Below are 17,458 nucleotides of genomic sequence, written 5' to 3'. Positions count from 1 at the left end.
AAGATACCGAGTCTATAGACAAAATGTATAGTTGATATTATTATTATTTAAAATACTTTCATCAATATTTCAAAAATATTTTTTTTTTGACTTTTTGGACATACGTGGATATATGTGACAATGTTGTACAATTCACTACAAAACGGGCAGGCTTTAGCTACGACCCTTTTTATGGACTTCAAGAACCGTAGCTACTAGTCACCATTTTGCTATAGATATCTTTTGGCCGTAGGCAATGCCGACCAACAACTATAAACTATGTATGCACCTGCTACGCATGCGCCCGTGTTAAATGTGCTTGGCAGGCACCTCGTCTGAAATTTGAAAAGCATCTTTTGGCTACGGCTTGATAGGCATAGCAACTGGTGGGCGGTTGCTACGACTTTCCCGTAGGGAATGGATCAAAATTGTAGCATTAAGTTAGGTGTGAAAAAACTCTGCCAAGAATTCGGATTATGTGCGAAAATGTTAGAAGTTGCGCCAAAATCTTGGGGTGCCTTCTGAAAAATACCTTAGGTTTTGGGGTGCCCAAATTATCCCTAAACAGTTTGTTCTATTTGGGAAATAGAACAAACCTAAAAGTTCAGAGCGAGAGATTTTGGAGCGACGAAGAGAGATTCCCGAGCTCGACGAGGAAATGAATTCCGAGTTCGACGAGGTGAAGAATTTTTTAGCAGGTCTTCAAGATAAATACCACTCCAGCAGAAGGTTTCGAGAAAGAAGAAGGAGAAGAAGTAGAGAGAGACAAAGAAATATATCTAATATTATTGATATTTTATAATTAAAATATAATAATATTTTAATAATAATGTTATTTTATAATTATACGAAATAAATGTCTACGAATAAATATTTAGACGCATTTGAGGTGTCTTAATTGAATAACACATACATTTTTAGGACATTTAAAATGTCTCAAACGAATTATATTATAGATAATTAACAACATTTGAAATGTCTAAATATGAATAACACAAACATTTGAAATGTCTGAAACCAATAACGCAGATATTACTACAATGTCCATCCACGGATTTTGGTAAGAAAAGAAAATATTTGATAAAATGAGGGCTATTTTAGTCAGAATGGGTAGGGGTTTATTTCTCTACATGTGAACAGACAATGTAGTGGGGCTACAAGTACCATTAGGCCTCCTGAATTATAAAAGCTGATTGGACAATCAAAACATTGATGGAGTACTTGCTCAAATACCCAACGCATAAAACCCTCCTCTTCTTCTTTCTTTTCCATGTGCTCCAATTGTATCGGCCATCTGTTTTTTCCTTTTTCTCTGAACAAATAAGCTTTCCTAAAGAGTTACTAATGGCATTCATTTCAACAAAAAAAAAAAAAAAAAAAAAAAAAAAACTAATGGCATTCATTGTAACAGCCTTGTAAGTTGTAACAGACCCATAACAATCTTGTTTTTCCCATCCACAAAAATGAGACTTCACAGAATACAAAGTCAACATTTACTTATAGTGTGTTTGGTTGCAAGATTTCTAACTAGGATTCTTATTGAAAGTGAGATCTGGTAGGATTCAAGGATCCCTCGTCTATTTGACTACTACCAAAAATTTTAAGGCTCTTGAATCCTAAGGAATTTTAATTTTAAAATTTGTATTGGACTAAAATCCCACCCTACTCCCTAAGATTTGTTGGGATTTTGGACTAAAAAATCTAGATTTCAAACTTAAAATAAAAAAATATATTTTCTTTTACAAAATTCCCCAAAAATAATTTTTCCCTTCAAAAAATCTATTTTTTTTCTTCCGAAAAATGTTTTTTTCCCAAAATCTGATTTATCCGAAACTGTTTTTTTCCTCCGAAAACCAATTCTTCTACAAATAATTTTTTTTTCCCCGAAATTCGATTTTTATTCCCAAAAACATATTTTTCCTTGAAAACATTTTTTCCACCAGAATCTCGTTTTTGTTTCTCGAAATTTTTTTTATCGAAAATCGTTTTCAGGTAACTGAAATTTCCTGAAAGCTTATTTACTTCATGAACACCGTTTTTTTCCGAATTGTTATCGAAAAAAAATCATCTTTCGAGAGAAAAAAAATCAATTTTCGTGAAAAGAGGTTTCATGAAATCTCGGTTATCGCAAAAAAATGATTTTCGAAAAAAAAAATTATTCGAGATTTTTTTTTATTTTTTGTTTTTTTGCGGGAAAAAGGTTTTTCGAGGAAAAAAACTTTCGGGGAAAACTATTTTTGAGAAAAAGATTTAGTTACGAAAAAAATTATCGAAAAAAAAATTATGAAGAATACGAAGGGTTCTCGAATGTATTTGACAAAAAATGAGTTTCGAAAACAAAATTTCTTCAATATTTTTTTTAAAGAAGCGTTTAAAAATACTCAAATAATAATATATCATAGAATTCTTATTAGTTATCAGACAAACTAAAAAATATTATTTGAATTCATGAATCCGCGATTCTATCATCCAAACACACCATTAATTAATTTGAACTTAAATTCTCTAACATTGGTCAATAAAACAAAAACATTTCACAAAAGTTGAGCCTAGGTCCAATTACTTCCCATTCGTCAAAACCAGAATCAACACCTAATTAAAGTTTGGTCTAGTGTTTGGCTCACATCTGTTTTGATTCCTTGGTCGAAATTAATTTTTTTTTCGAAATATTAATTTATTTTTTCTCAAGATTCTTATGATACACATGAATTCCTTGGTCTAACCAATTAATATAACAATCTTGATTTTCATATCTAAGAAATTATCATCACAAAAATAACATTATTGCATAATGCCCATGTGATTTAGTTTTATGATGAAAATTTAAAGGGTTACGATAAAGTTATAAAAGATTTAGACAAAAAAGGTTCTCAACTGATGTGGCGGGTGTGGTTTCAAACTTTGACCAAATCTAGACCGTTGAGAGATGAAAATCACAACCACCACATCAGCTGGGAACATTTTTTCGTCAAAATCTTTTGTGATTCTAACATCTCTCAAATTTAAATGGTTTATTACCTAAAAAGACTTATAAATTTGTAAAAGTATTATAAACTGCTACTTGTACTGCTGCAAATATGAGTTCGTTCTCGTGTCATACGGCCCCATCATAAACAAATTCTTACTTCCATACATCGTTTACATAATACAACTACGGGAACGATAAGTATGGAAGTATGGATATGTAACGACTAACGACGTGTAAACTACTAATCTGTAAAAGTAGTAAACCCCGTTATTTTCATCCGTGTAAAAGTATTATGAACGACGGGGAAGACATGAGAACAGAGGTTGAAAAATTAAAACGATAAGTATGGAAATGTTGATCTAGTCATACAGCCCAATGAGTCGTTATCATCATCCGATCTAAACCGGAAATCTTCCTGAAAAAGTCAAACTCTCACAAGGCCGTCTGTTTTCCTTTCTCGACCAATCTAAATGACTCATGTTCTCTTCCATTTGATCTGAATTTAATTCTTATATTATATTATGATAAATTAAAGTGGAAAATTAAATTATAATTTTATAAAGAACAGAACCAGTGTTATTTTTATATCATTAAGTCAATGGTTTGATTACAACATTAAAATATAACAAATGTTGGAATAGGAGGTTATAGATCACGTAGTTTACGTTTGAAGTCTAGATATGAATATCAGGTGATTTTGAGATTTTTTTTTTCTTATTTCTTAGCTATTGACTAGACAGTCATTACAAAGGCATTAATACATCAATCCTCAATTTATACTTTCATGGGATCAAATCTAAAACTTTCGTATTGCAAAATAGATGCACTACTAACTGGTTAGTAGTTGGTGGGGATTTTGAAATTTTTGTATCATCTCAAAGTGACTGAATTTGGAGTATCTCACAAAACATCAAGAGAATATATGCAAAACATGCACACATAGATTTTTGGAGAATGGACTCAATTTTGGTTTTCTAGAAATCAATACATAGGCCATACAAATGAGAAATTAAGATAAATGAGAATTAAGGATCGAAACAAGGATTTGAGATAAAGGAACCCGTTCAATTTAGTCCCTTCAATGGAATTCGTTTCTGACATATCAAAATTATACTTAAGTAACAAATTAGCTAGATCTTTTTGTCTTGGCATAATTTACAATTATAAATCTCATTCATGAAATATTCGTTGATAAATTTTTACTAATGAATTTCCTTCCACTAATTTAACAACTTCTCGAGATAACTCTTCACTTGTACAGTTAAGCAACTTCTTAAGATGAGTACCATTATTCCTTCTTTAAATTTCTTTGTTTTAGGCGTTTTCAGCGTGAGAGAAAACTAAAGAGTGGATCGAATATCTAATTTAGGATTCAAATCTTCTTCTTCTTCTTTCCTCTATTTTTCCATTCTGTCTCTACTCTTATATTTTTAAATAGATGTTAATTTTCCTTTGACGTTCTTAGATATTTTTTTTTTGTTGTTTGCCTTTGTCTACAGAGATAATGAGATGAAGGTTTAGTAATTTTATGTGAGATATTGTAATTTGTATTTGTCAGTTAATTTTGGGGCAACTTTTTTATTGTGTTTTTTTTTATGAATATACATGTTGATGTTAGACAAATTTAAGAAAATTTGATTGTTTTTTTATTCTATGATGGTAGTGTATGTTCATCTATTTAACAGGATCAACAAATTATGTTGTGCCGGAAAGCCGAACAATACCCTAATAATTGCATCATAGATGATAACATCACACACTCACACCAAAAATAAACTTAGATGATAACAATTACAAAGAAGCAACACTCCGGATTTGCTTAAGTTCATCCATTCCGGGGTTCACACGATCAATTCAGTGGATGTTAAATCCATCATTTATTGATTCTGTGTTATTAGGGTATAATAAATAATGACTCGCATAGTTTGTATGACTTTTGGGTGTATGAATATGTTTAAGATTCATGATAATTATGATGTTGTATGCAAAAGCTATACCTTAATTTGCTCTTTGCCATCTCCTTAAATTTTTTTTCTAGAGCTAGTTTTTTTGTTGAAAATTTCTAGAGCTATTTTTTTTTTGATGAAATTCTAGAGCTAGTTGATCAAAACAATTTTCGTTAATCCTGTTATTTGAACATTGAATAGTTATAATGTTGTTCTTAGTAAAACAATTACTGTAGATCACTATAAGAAGGGGTGAACATCGTTCAGTCGTTGATCACTTTTTTTCAGCTGAACAACTCAAGATTTGGTTGATTTGGGTCTATTTAGTTTGAGGCGGTTGGATTGTGTTGGTGTGTCCAATCAATTCAAAATATTAGTTACGCTAAAATGTTACCTATGTTCTTATCAAGTTTATTCGCCGTTATGTAAAAACATTATGAACTAGTAAAACTACTATTTTAGTTAGGAAAAAGTTGGGATTTTAGTCAGTCCAGTTTGGTTTGACGCCTCAAACCCTTGGTCCGTTTTTGTTAACCCCTGATTATAACGTCGGTTATTTCTTAACCCTCATTTTTGTTGGTCCTTATACTCATTTTGGTCTATCCTGTCACACACAATTCCTTTTCAATGATAATACTATCTGGACATTATTTGTCTATGTAGCTACTGGTTTTAATATACGAAAGAAAGATGTCTCTATGTCTAATGATATCCAAACAGTGTCTCGACTGGGATATGTATCTGGACATAATTTAGAGAAAAAAAGTATTTTATTATAGGGTCTTTTGAGTTTACTGCCTCAACACTAATTAACAATTGAGTTTACCTTCTCAATAATTGGTAATTGAGTTTACCTCTTTGAACTTATTATTTTGTGAAAATACCAGGTTCATGTTTGGCAGAAGGAAATTAGAATTAGTCGTCAACACTTGGTTGCCAAGCGGTTGATACTGTTGACATAAACACCAAAACTCTGGACGTCTCAAATTTGATTCCCATCGGAAGTGGAATCTATGGTTATTGAATTTGGGTTATCAAAGGTATAAATAATATAATAAATTTGTCGGACTTTAAGTCTTTTTCATGTAGTTGAGCTTTAGGCCTCTTTCATTTCTTAGTTTAATTTAGGCGGTTATCGTGGTAATCACATTTGATGATGTATCAATGCCTTGTAACATAGAGTAGTCGTATTCTTTTCTAGACGAACATACTAAATTAGTAAACTCGATTATCAATTAGTGAGTGGGAGTAATCTGAAAAGACGGCAAGAGAGAATGTGAAACGGAAGAAGAAGAAGAAAGAAGAAAAATGGTAAGTGCGAAAAGAATCCAAAATTCCTCACTATCCCGCCCGCCCGAGCGCCATGAAATAATTGAGAAGGTCCTCCAGTCCATTGTTGCAGGATCCGCGATTCTTCCATTGTTCTTCTCCCCAGACGTATAAATTAATACCCTTAATTTTTAACTTTATTTACAATTTTTGCCATCAAATAAATCAAGTACAATCCAACAATAAAAGAAGGAGCAAAATAATTTAGTCAATGCTGCCGAACAAAATAAAGTTGTCATTTTTAGCTTATTTTGAAGAAGAACTCTCAACTCAACTTCTTAGGTATTACTTTCATCAGATCTGAGACTCATTCTCATACTTTCTTTCTTTAAGCTTTGATCCTGAATAATTGTATCAGTTTGTTTCTGGGTTTTCAGATGATTCGTTAGTTAGTTGAATTTGAGTTTCTGGGTCTTTGACAAAAGTTCAAAATTTCATCAGAGTAGAAGAAGAATTGATGAAGATGGAAGAAGTTCGTTAGGTTTGAAAAGGGGTTTTATATTTTTGGTTTTTGAAAGGTGGGTATTTGGATTCAAGCGATATTGATGGGAGAAACTGCTAGAAATTCGTAAAGGTATGTAAAATCATGTTCTTCTAATGAAAGATTTGTTTTTTTTTTATTTGATTTTTAGGTTTAGATGTGTTAAAGAAGTTGGAGAAATTTTGTAGTTGATTTTTAAGCGTGGAGAGTGATGTTTCAATAGATTTGGAGATTTTTTCCCTTCATTTTCTACTGTGGGTGGATATAATTTGGGGGAAATTATCTTTCTGTGGTGAAGGATGAGCACCAAGAAACCCTAATCTATGATAGAACAGAAAAGAAATAGACTTTGTACAAAAACTAAAGCAAAAAACTGGTTTGATTCAAGTTTTAGGATTGAGCTGATTTTTGCTGTGATTTTGATTCAGTTTTTTGAATATTTGCTGTAGATATAGATTCAAGTTGGTCAATTCAGATTTCTATCAAGTACTGTGAGATTAAGCATACAAAAATGGAAGAAGTGGGTGCCCAAATTGCTCATCCAATTTATATTCACCAGTCTCTTCCCGGACGATTTATCGGAACATCAAGTATGGCGAAAAAGCGGGATCTGCCATGGCAAAACCCCACTAATTATCTTCAGCAGCAGCAGTATCAACAGCAATTTCAAAACCCTAAAGGAAATTGGAACTCTAATGGATGGAATTGGGACAGAGTGATGTTTGTTGCTAAACCATCTGAATCCGAGGTTACGAATATGGGGGCTGGAGATGCAGAACAGAGAAGCATAGTTACTGAAAACCTAAACTCTCAAGTGACAAAAAAGAGTTCTGGGAATGAAGATAGTGAAAATCTTGCATTGAATCTTGGTGGGAATTTGTATTCCAATGAAGAAACTGCATCAAGGCCTAACAAACGGGTCCGATCTGGATCGCCCGGTAATGGTGGGAGCTACCCAATGTGTCAAGTAGACGACTGTAAGGGAGATCTCTCAAATGCTAAGGATTATCATCGTCGACATAAAGTTTGTGAACTTCACAGCAAGACAACCAAAGCTTTAGTGGGGAAACAGATGCAGAGATTCTGCCAGCAGTGTAGCAGGTAAATTATGTTCTTGAGCTAAAGCTAAGTAATCTAGGTCTTGATTTGATTTCTTCCAAGTTATATACACATAAAAATGGAGGAAAGAAGAAGAAAGAAAGAAACAACAATGGGGGTTTTTTAATTGATTTTGGAATATGTTCTTAAATGTTAGCGAATTCATTTTGAGATTTTGCACGTTTTCTTTTCTTTCTTTTGGGTGTCGACCTGTTAAGGATTAGGGGCAGTTATTTTTGGGTTTTTTTTGTTGGTTAAATTTTGATTTTGTTTCTCGCAGGTTTCATCCCCTTTCTGAGTTTGACGAGGGAAAGAGAAGCTGTAGACGTAGGCTTGCAGGACATAATCGAAGAAGAAGGAAAACTCAACCGGAGGACGTTTCTTCTCGCTCGGTTCTTACCGGACAAAATCAGGATAACCCTAGCAATGGAAATGTAGACGTTGTCAATCTTTTGACTGCTTTAGCTCGTCTTCAAGGTAGGAGAGCTCAGTTCTCATAAATCGATTACATACGTCGTCCGCAATCTTAACTATAGCTTCTGAGATTTTTGCAGGGAATAACGGAGAGAAACCTATGCCTGATAAAGATCAACTCATCCAGATTCTAAGTAAAATCGCTGCACCACCTGTTCCTTCAAACTCTACCTCAAGAAATCATGTACCTCGGAGCTTCGATCTGAATGTTGCTCAAGAGGTTCCTTCAGAACAGCAAACCAAAATCAATGAGAATGCAGCCGGTTTTAATTTACCGAGGGATGTAGTGCCTGTTTACTCGTTGGTTGGGGGAGAGAAAAGTAGTACTAGTTACCAGTCGCACATCGAAGTATCTGATGGACATGTTCAGATGTCCCAACCAAGTCAACCCCTGCAACTATTTAGTTCGTCCCCAGATACTGATAGCCCACCTAAAATGGGATCTGCTTGGAAGTATTTCTCCTCAGATAGTAGTAACCCGATGGAGTCTCCTTCATCTTCACCTCCTGTTATGCACAAATTGTTCCCAACACAGGCAGGATCAGAACTGAAACATGAGAGGATGTCAATAAGCGGGGAAGATAATGGAACAGTTGAGGCTAGTACAACTCGTGGTTGGCCTTCACCACCTTTGGATCTCTTTAAAGCATCAAATGGACGAGTTGAGAATAGTTTGGTTCAACATTTACCATACCAAACAGGATATGCTTCATCGTCTGGTTCAGATCACTCACCATCTAGTTCAAATTCTGATGCACAGGTGTGTTTTTCATCACCATTAACTTTTCGGTAATCTACACCATCGGATCTATTCTTAACATGATTTTTTTCCCAACAGAATCGAACGGGACGTATTGTATTTAAGCTGTTTGATAAAGATCCCAGCGATTTCCCAGGGACATTACGAAGTCAAGTAAGTCAAGTAGTGGTTTTGGTAATCATTTATTTTAAGTAGTTTTCTTTAAGGTGGGTAATAGAGATAAATTGATTCATTTGTTTCAGATCTTAGAGTGGCTTGCTCATAGTCCAACAGAAATGGAGAGTTATATTAGGCCTGGTTGTGTTGTTCTATCAGTTTATATATCAATGTCATCAACTTCCTGGGAACAAGTGAGTGAAGTAATCGATGCTTTTGACGTAATTGAGCAGTAGTTCTTGTAGCCTTTGTACTGATTATTTGTTCCGTCTCAGATGCAAGAAGACCTTCTTGAACGTGTTACTTCTCTTGTTCAAGATTCAGATCGAGATTTTTGGAGAGATGGAAGGTTCATAGTTCATACGGATAGACAACTAGCATCACATAATGATGGTGAGAGAGAATTGACCACTATATCTAATTTTTATTAGCGTTTCATCGTCAAGTTTCTATCTTTTAATAGTTCTCTAACAATGTCATTCAATTCAATCTCAAGGCAAAATACGTTTGTGCAAGTCGTGGAGAACATGGAAGGCGCCCGAGATTATCTCGGTATCACCTCTTGCAGTTGTCGGTGGGCAGGAAACATCTCTCGTCTTGAGGGGTCGAAATCTGTCTGTGCCAGGAACCAAGTAAGTGGACTATGATAAGACCTTTTAATACTAGAAAATTATGCAGATTTATCCTTTTATGACTAATTGCTACACTTTTTTTGGGAAGTGAGGACTTAAATGAGATATTTGTTGCAGAATCCATTGTTCTTATAAGGGGGGATACTTGTCAAAAGAAGTTGTTGGATCAGTTGGCACTGTATATGATCATACAAGTTCAGAAATTTTTAAATTTCCTGGGGGCTTTTCTACGGTTCTTGGCCGATGTTTCATAGAGGTACCATTCAGCCATAAAGGCTTTGTGTATTTAATTTCTTAATAGTTCAGTTGGATTAACATCTCCGGAAATTGTATATGCAGGTAGAGAATGGGTTTAAGGGAAACAGCTTCCCTGTCATAATTGCTGATGCCCCAATCTGCCAAGAATTGAAACTCCTCGAGTCTGAGTTGAAAGAAGACTCTGAGTTGAAAGAAGAAGTTAGGATTTGTGATATTATGTCAGAAGATCATGTTCAAGAATTTGACCGTCCGAGATCAAGGGATGATTGCTTATATTTCCTTAACGAGCTTGGATGGCTTTTCCAAAGGAAAAACACCCCTTACAAGCTTGAATGTCCTGATTTCTCTCATACACGATTCAAATTTCTTTTCACATTTTCAGTTGAAAGGGATTGGTGTTCTTTGGTCAAAACACTTCTCGACATATATGTGGAAGGAAGGATGGGGCAGGATGGGCTTCCAGGGGAGTCCTTACAGACACTTTCAGAGATTCACCTTTTGAATCGAGCAGTGAAGAGGAAGTGCAGGAAAATGGTCGATGTTCTCACTCATTATTCAGTTAGAAGTAGCATTGATTTGTCGAAGGTGTACCTCTTTCCTCCAAATCAAGCTGGTCCTGGTGGTGTTACACCTCTACATTTAGCTGCTTGTACAAACGATTCTGAGGAGATCATTGATGCTTTAACGAACGACCCACAAGAGGTATGTTCTTGACCTCTTCAGCTTTCCTGTCAAAATCTACTACTTCGACCTTGACACTTGAAGATCTCGGGATATATACTTGTGGTGTTTTTGAAACTGAATCTCTTTTTAACACGTAAATTTTTCCTTACCAGTATATATCTAAACTTGGTGCTTACTGACATGTTATATTTGTGTGATTACTCAGATTGGGTTAACCAGCTGGAATTCTTTGTTGGATACAAATGGGCAATCTCCATATGCATATGCCTCGATGAGGAACAACGATACTTACAACAAACTGGTAACTCAAAAGGTTATCAACAGACAACGCGGACAAGTCTCAATTTCAGTAATGGACGGAGTCTCCTCCTTAGATCAGTCATGGATAGTTGAAGAAGAACCCAAGAAGTCAAATACACTGAAAGTTCAGAAATCATGTAATAACTGTGCCATTGCTGCCTCGAGTTATTACAAGCGAATGCCGGGCCACAGAGGACTACTTCATCGCCCATACATACATTCGATGCTTACCATTGCTGCTGTATGTGTATGTGTTTGTTTGTTTCTTCGTGGCTCTCCTGACATTGGTGACGTGGCTCCGTTCAAGTGGGAGAATATAAAATTCGGCCCTAGTTAAGCAATTTGAAAAGCTCAAATGAGAAGAAAAGAGAGAACAAGAATCTGAAAACAGAGAAAGAAAGAGGAAGCAACTTGCTTCAGATTCTAGTTATTATTTCTTGTCACTAACTTAAAAGAATGGGGATCTCTTCTTCCTCTTTTGGGGTTGGAAACTTTTATCCCATTTTTGGTGAATTGGCATATCTCAAGTTGAAAAACAGGATGTGAATAACAGAGAAACATAGAATATAATGTATATCCTGAGAGAAGTTAGAGAGAGAGAAAGGCATAGGGATGACTGCTGAAACAAGTTATAACAGGCTGAAAAAGGCAAAGTTGAATGATGTAGAGAAAGGGTTCAAGTAAGTTGGTTAAATACAGTTGCTCTTTTGTTTATGTTAAGATGGGGTTCTTTTTTGTGTCTTTCTTGCCCTACCCAAAACCATAATACTTGATTAAAAAAGGGTTGTTAATAAGGATAAGAACTTATTTAGTAGATAATTTTTTTTTCTTATGAGAAATAGTAGTTAGATGAGGAAGAATGGGGTTGTATTTTGAAGTATATTTTTCAAGCAAGATAATAATAACATATAGTGATTACTTTATAGTTCTATTTATGTCATTGTCATGTGTATGTATTGATGATTTTGTTTGATGAATAATTAGCTACTTTTTTTTAGGGTTCTAGGTGGGTGTGGCACCTGTTAAGATGCTATATTATAAGCTCTTCTTTTTAAAGAGAGAGAGAGAAAGAGAGAGGAAAGAGGGAGGATTCCTTTTGTATGGGTGGACCAATAGATGGAGTCATATTGGTGGTGGAGTTGGTCCTTTATGTGATTTAGAACCCAGGAAAATGGAAGTAGTGGTGGTGGGGTTGTTGGGGAATGGGAATGTGAATGTGGATTGGTTGATTGGGGGGGGGGGGGGGGGGGGGGGGATCTAAATCAACCAAAAAGTGTAAGCTCAATGGGAATGAGTGTGGAAGAGGTCAGCAGTGACGTTTGTTTGGAGGAGAAAAATATTAGGGATATGTATGGTAACAACACTTGTAACTTGTTAGAAGTCCAAAATCTTATTTTACAATTTTGAGGTAGGTTAAGTAGAAAATATTTTCATATACTTTGATTTGGATTGAACATTATCAAGACGATAATGGTGAGATCAATGTAATAATAATACGAATAAAGTAAAGCAAAATTTTATAGCATATTCAAGAAGGGCTACTTACATTTTGACCAACCGGCTATTTTGACTCTTTAGATTGTCCAACAGGTTTTATAGGTTCTTTTAGCTACGAGTTACATGTGTTTCCAATTTTACTGTTCAACTTATTTATAATATCTATCTCTCTTTGTCTTCTCTCTCCTCAACTTCACCCATTCGTTGGAGTCGACCTCATCTTGGTTTTGGGAAGGGGATATTTTCTTTTTCAGATATGAGAAGGGGTTAATTCCGACGAATAGTTGATACATGGAAATTGTTGAGGAGGTAAACTATTAAGAAAGAAAGAAGAGAAAAGGAAGAAGAAAATTACTCCAAATTAGCTAATGGGGCTTAAGTTGCATGTTGGACAATCTAAGTAGCCAAACTGTTCAAATGGGTCACATTTGAGGGGCCAAGATGGAATTCACCAAAAGTACTTGGAGGGGGTACGTACGTTTTCATGTGAATGTGTGTCATGAGAAATTACTTGGAAACTAGGGAATAAGAAAGTACGGCTCACCATTTACTGGTTCCATCTAGTTTACCCACAGTTCCACACAGGCCACAGCTAAGATCGCATCAATTGTAGTACACTAGTCTCTCTCTCTCTCTCTAAGTTTTTATCGAAGAGAGAGAAAGAGAGAATCTTTGAGTACTAATGGTCCATGGAGTAGATGAGTTAGCATCATGTGTCATGCTTCTAATGTGGGTAGTTGTCCCCTTCCTCACGGTACGTTCATTGCCGGTGGTGGTGGATCGGGTGGTGGTGGTGGTGGTCCTCCCTTCATTACGGATATTTAGAGAGATCGAGAGACAAAGATAGTTGTATAGTTCTAATGGAAGATTGGCCATGGCCCATTAGGATATGTGATCATATTTGGGGCATTGTAGGATGGACGGATGGTGGTCAAGTGGGTCATTTGGGATTCCTCACCTTGTTTGACTTGTAAATTGTATTCATTTCTACATAACCACATGTAATAGTTATACACACAACATATAAGATTAGGTACCCCAGGATCCTCTTAGAGATCCAAATCGAATTATGTATTGGAGAGAATATAGGGGTCAAACAAATGATCTTCTAGTTTCTTTCAAATTAATTATTTCTTTCCGTTCGTAACATTGAAGACGACTTTTTCTCTCCAATTTGACTTTTATATGCTATACGACGTTTTCTTTAACCCATGTAGTTTTATAAAGAAACATATGAATTTTTTATTGCATTAGGAATCATTCATGCATCATGTCAAAATCATAAATTATGTCTAAGTCCATCAAGGGAACATTGAATTTATTTGAGATCTTTATCAATCTAGCTCTTTTGTATTTTATTAATTGTTCAAATAATAAACTACTCCGATAACAGTGATAAGTACATGTTATTATATAGTTTTAAATGCATAACTACGTTAATGACCTCATATATGTTAATTACATTAATGCACCTACCACCCGACTGTTTTCGATTACCTAACTGCTTATAGATCCTTTCATTGAAATTTTTGTTGTCTGTTTACACACCCAAAACTGTACATGTTGATCTAGTTTTACTCTTAGAGCATCACCAACAGAGTAGTTTTTGTGATGTAGATTGTTGCGGAAGCGTAAAAGTAATGGAATCCACCATTATAACAATGATAAAATACGTAAATAAACTGATAAAATACGTAAATAAACTGATAAACTAAAGAACAAAACGATAAACTTGATTAACAATAAACTTGATTCATAATATTCTCTGATCTGAATAACAAGGACAGACCTGACTTCCTTTTATAGGAACTTAGAAACTTCTAGATAGACTCAAATTAGGATTCCTAAATATCAAAGATACTCAAATATAGAAACTTCTAAACCTAGACTTAGTAGGAAATACTAAAACATGGAAACACCTAAACTCTAACCCTAATGGACTCGGCCATGAGACCCTCTAACTAGTTCGGCCGTGAGGCCCATCTTGATGGTCTCCATCATTTTGTTAATAAATCGTGGAACACTCTATTTAAAAGCTCTACAAATGACAAGTAGACACTGGGGTTTTAACGTTTCGAGTGAAGAACAAAATTTAGATGGCATAATTTGAATCACAATTCCTACTTTGGTGTGGCTAGTTAACAACTCCCAAACATTTCATTGCAAGTATTGCGCACCGAAAAAGTATTGTGCACCGAGGGAAATTTCATATGCAATTACTATTTTTGTTATATACACTTGCATCTCCTTTAACTTGAAAAATACATCTGATGTAACTGTAGATAAAGAAAATGGTGAGTGCATTTAACATTTATTTGCTTGGGGACTTTAGTGCCATCTCGTAGAGAGCTTCTGAGGCCCATCTTCAGAAGTATTTTGGGCACCAAGACTTTAAGCATGCTCACGCATGCTTAAAGTCCAAGTGTACCAGAAACCTATGTTTGGCAATTTAGTGGGTTGCTAGTGGCTGCCTGTTTTTTTTTTACCCAAGGTATAGTGATGCAATCTCATTACCTTTTGTATGTTGTACAAAAGATATTTCGACACCGATAAAATTGGGTTAAAAGGGCTGTCATTTTTAGGTTAGAATCTCTAGTCGGTCAGGCTTGGTGCTCGGACTAAGGGAGCGTCAAGTAGAGCCCAACTCCGCCAATGAAACTAAACGGAAAGTGGGTAGTATTGCACATCTCGGCTCCGGGCTAACTCATTTGCCATCGAACCTGGGTGTTCTCGTCTTCTCGACCGGACTTTGAGCTCCCAGGCTCAATTCCCATACACTAGGTGAAACAGTAATATGACACTGATATTATTATGACAAAACAACAGTTGTATATCGATTTTTCATAACAATAAAGTATATAACAGTCGCTTGACAGAGTAGAAACATTTGGTTCTGCAATCTTTGCTATCAATAACGATCTTACCAAAGGAAACTCCATTAAGGGATTCGACATACTCTTGTTTATCTCCACAACTCTCGCAATTTCTTTCTATGTTTTGGCATACTAAACAATTCAAATCTACAAGTAAATCTTATATAAATTTGTAACTATATAGTACAACAAAAGAACCAAATCATGTTAAAACTAACTCACAAATAGCCTCGCCTAATAGACGTGCGCACACGCGTACGCGCGCACACACACACACACACACACCTATACACTAATTACATATCAACTTCCTCCAGGATTTCTCACCACATTTTCGATAAAAACCTACATACACACACACATTGCCAACATACACACACACACACACACTGCCAACATACACACACACACACATGTATGTATATATATTAAAGATCATTAGGCTTCTCCTTGGAAATATTTTCAACAATAGCTCCTCCAACTCCTTCACCAATCCCTTCAATTAATCCTTCAAGAACTCCAAAACCATATTTGATGCAATCTTAGCTGCAGTACTCAACACACTAGGTTTCTCTGGTGTAATTATAATCCCATTTTCATAAAGTCCATTGATCATGTTTTTAGCACAAACCAAATGAAGGTGGTAATCACAAAAAGAGCAACTATAAACTCGGCCGGAGCTTTTTCCTTTGCACTCACTACACATGGTTCCCAATTCACTACTTGTCATAGTCGTTGGTACAAGCTTCAAGCTATGTGGATGAAGTTTCTTAAAGTCCATCTTGTTATCTAGTTTGGAACAACAAGGATGCATTACAAAGTTACATATACTACACCGAAAAGCATATCCTTTCGTAGACTTGTTGCAAACATCGCATCTTGATCGTAGAAATCCACCTTCATCGATCATAAGAAAAAATACAAGTGCATATATAATATAAGAAAAAAGTCATACGAAATCAAGTTCAAAACTATCCTAGCAACTCTTTTAACGGGCGAAGCCAAGAATTCTATCAGAGAACTAGTTTATACAGGGTACTCTAGTGAATTGATTGGCCAGGAATTAAATCCGGTTAACCCGGTTAGCCTACTAATAGTTACCGCCTTAGACGTATTTGAAATGAATACTTACTTGGTTTAGTGTGGAAAATAAGAGGATGTTGATTGTGAAGAGGGTGTTTTTGTATAGAAGGAGGAGCTAAAGCACAAAAATCATGTACATCAAAATCACATATTTGGCACCTAAATCTATTTCCTGCCCCAAACTCCTTGCAACCCATGCAAGTATATATATAAGGAAGGTTAAGTTGAAATAGTTCATGTTGTGGATGACTAAAATGGGTTATTTTCTTTTGTCCAGCTCCTTGAATTAAATAAGGAGAATTTGGAATTTTCATTAATGGAAGTAAAGCTTCTTCGGATGAAACAAAGGTTTTCGATTTCTTCAATAATTTATTGTGAGGAGAACTAGGGATTTCATCCATTGATGGAACTGCAACTTCTGCTGAATCAATTGTCATTGATTTGTTCAAGGGTTTTTTGAGTTCACCATTTGTAGTCATCTTGAATTCTTTGAGTGTGTTGAATGAAGAATGCCACAATTAATTAGCAAACTTAGAGAATACAAATATTTATGCTTATTAGGTTAAAGTATTGAGAGATACCCAAGCACCTTTGAAAATCATGTATATGCATGTATGGGTAAAGTATGATAGTGACATGGGTCTAATAAAAGTACTAGTTTGAGTGTTTTATATACATCATTCAACAATAATGCAACTTGTAAATTGAGCGCCCACAGCAGTTTTATTGGCGCCTTTAACCCCTCACATTTAAATTTGACCCCTAGACACATAACCATTTGGGCCCCAAATTCTCTAATATTTTCTTTTGACTCCATAACTAACGGTTTTGTTACCTGGGAAAGAATTAATGTTTTATTTTTTTCAAATTTGGCCCTTCATATTTTTTCCATTTTCTCACTTATCCTATTGTCTCTATTTTTCTCTTCTTCTTCTACTGT

General features: G+C 35.2%; 1 protein-coding gene and 1 pseudogene across 3 annotated transcripts; one reads left to right on the top strand and one right to left on the bottom strand.

Annotated features, from left to right (window-relative positions):
• Positions 1–6,435: 6,435 nt before the first annotated feature.
• On the top strand, positions 6,436–11,994 carry LOC147532880 (squamosa promoter-binding-like protein 14). Of its 2 annotated transcripts, none has more exons than XM_086646614.1 (12): positions 6,436–6,504; positions 6,600–6,796; positions 7,159–7,804; positions 8,082–8,278; positions 8,356–9,035; positions 9,114–9,188; positions 9,278–9,385; positions 9,467–9,584; positions 9,688–9,823; positions 9,941–10,079; positions 10,163–10,783; positions 10,971–11,994. In XM_086646614.1, the coding sequence occupies exons 3-12, from the start codon at positions 7,215–7,217 to the stop codon at positions 11,400–11,402; spliced, it is 3,096 nt and encodes a 1,031-aa protein (XP_086502740.1). In that variant the 5' UTR covers positions 6,436–6,504; positions 6,600–6,796; positions 7,159–7,214; the 3' UTR covers positions 11,403–11,994. The 2 variants fall into 2 exon arrangements, with proteins under 2 accessions (XP_086502740.1, XP_086502739.1); XM_086646613.1 differs by having other exon boundaries at positions 7,153–7,804.
• A 3,821-nt stretch (positions 11,995–15,815) lies between these two features.
• On the bottom strand, positions 15,816–17,027 carry LOC147532879 (uncharacterized; annotated as a pseudogene). Its single transcript, XR_015227876.1, has 2 exons — positions 16,568–17,027; positions 15,816–16,332 (listed from the first exon to the last, which is right to left on the bottom strand). The product of XR_015227876.1 is annotated as an uncharacterized LOC147532879 (transcript).
• Positions 17,028–17,458: the final 431 nt, after the last annotated feature.

Source organism: Eschscholzia californica, unplaced genomic scaffold (genome assembly GCF_041429995.1).
Source record: "Eschscholzia californica isolate CP2 unplaced genomic scaffold, dmEscCali1.0.p SCAF_6, whole genome shotgun sequence".
In the NCBI taxonomy this organism is placed as follows: Eukaryota; Viridiplantae; Streptophyta; class Magnoliopsida; order Ranunculales; family Papaveraceae; genus Eschscholzia; species Eschscholzia californica.
Note: the sequence above shows the minus strand (reverse complement) of the source record. Positions and strands in the feature narration are given on the sequence as shown.

What these genes read in the sequence shown, in the direction of transcription:
- LOC147532880 (XM_086646614.1), top strand. Translation starts at nt 7,215, where the DNA reads ATGGAAGAAGTGGGTGCCCAAATTGCTCATCCAATTTATATTCACCAG. An exon ending in ACTAGCATCACATAATGATG is followed by an intron (nt 9,585 to 9,687) that starts GTGAGAGAGAAT and finishes TTCAATCTCAAG; the next exon opens with GCAAAATACGTTTGTGCAAG. An exon ending in TAACGAACGACCCACAAGAG is followed by an intron (nt 10,784 to 10,970) that starts GTATGTTCTTGA and finishes GTGATTACTCAG; the next exon opens with ATTGGGTTAACCAGCTGGAA.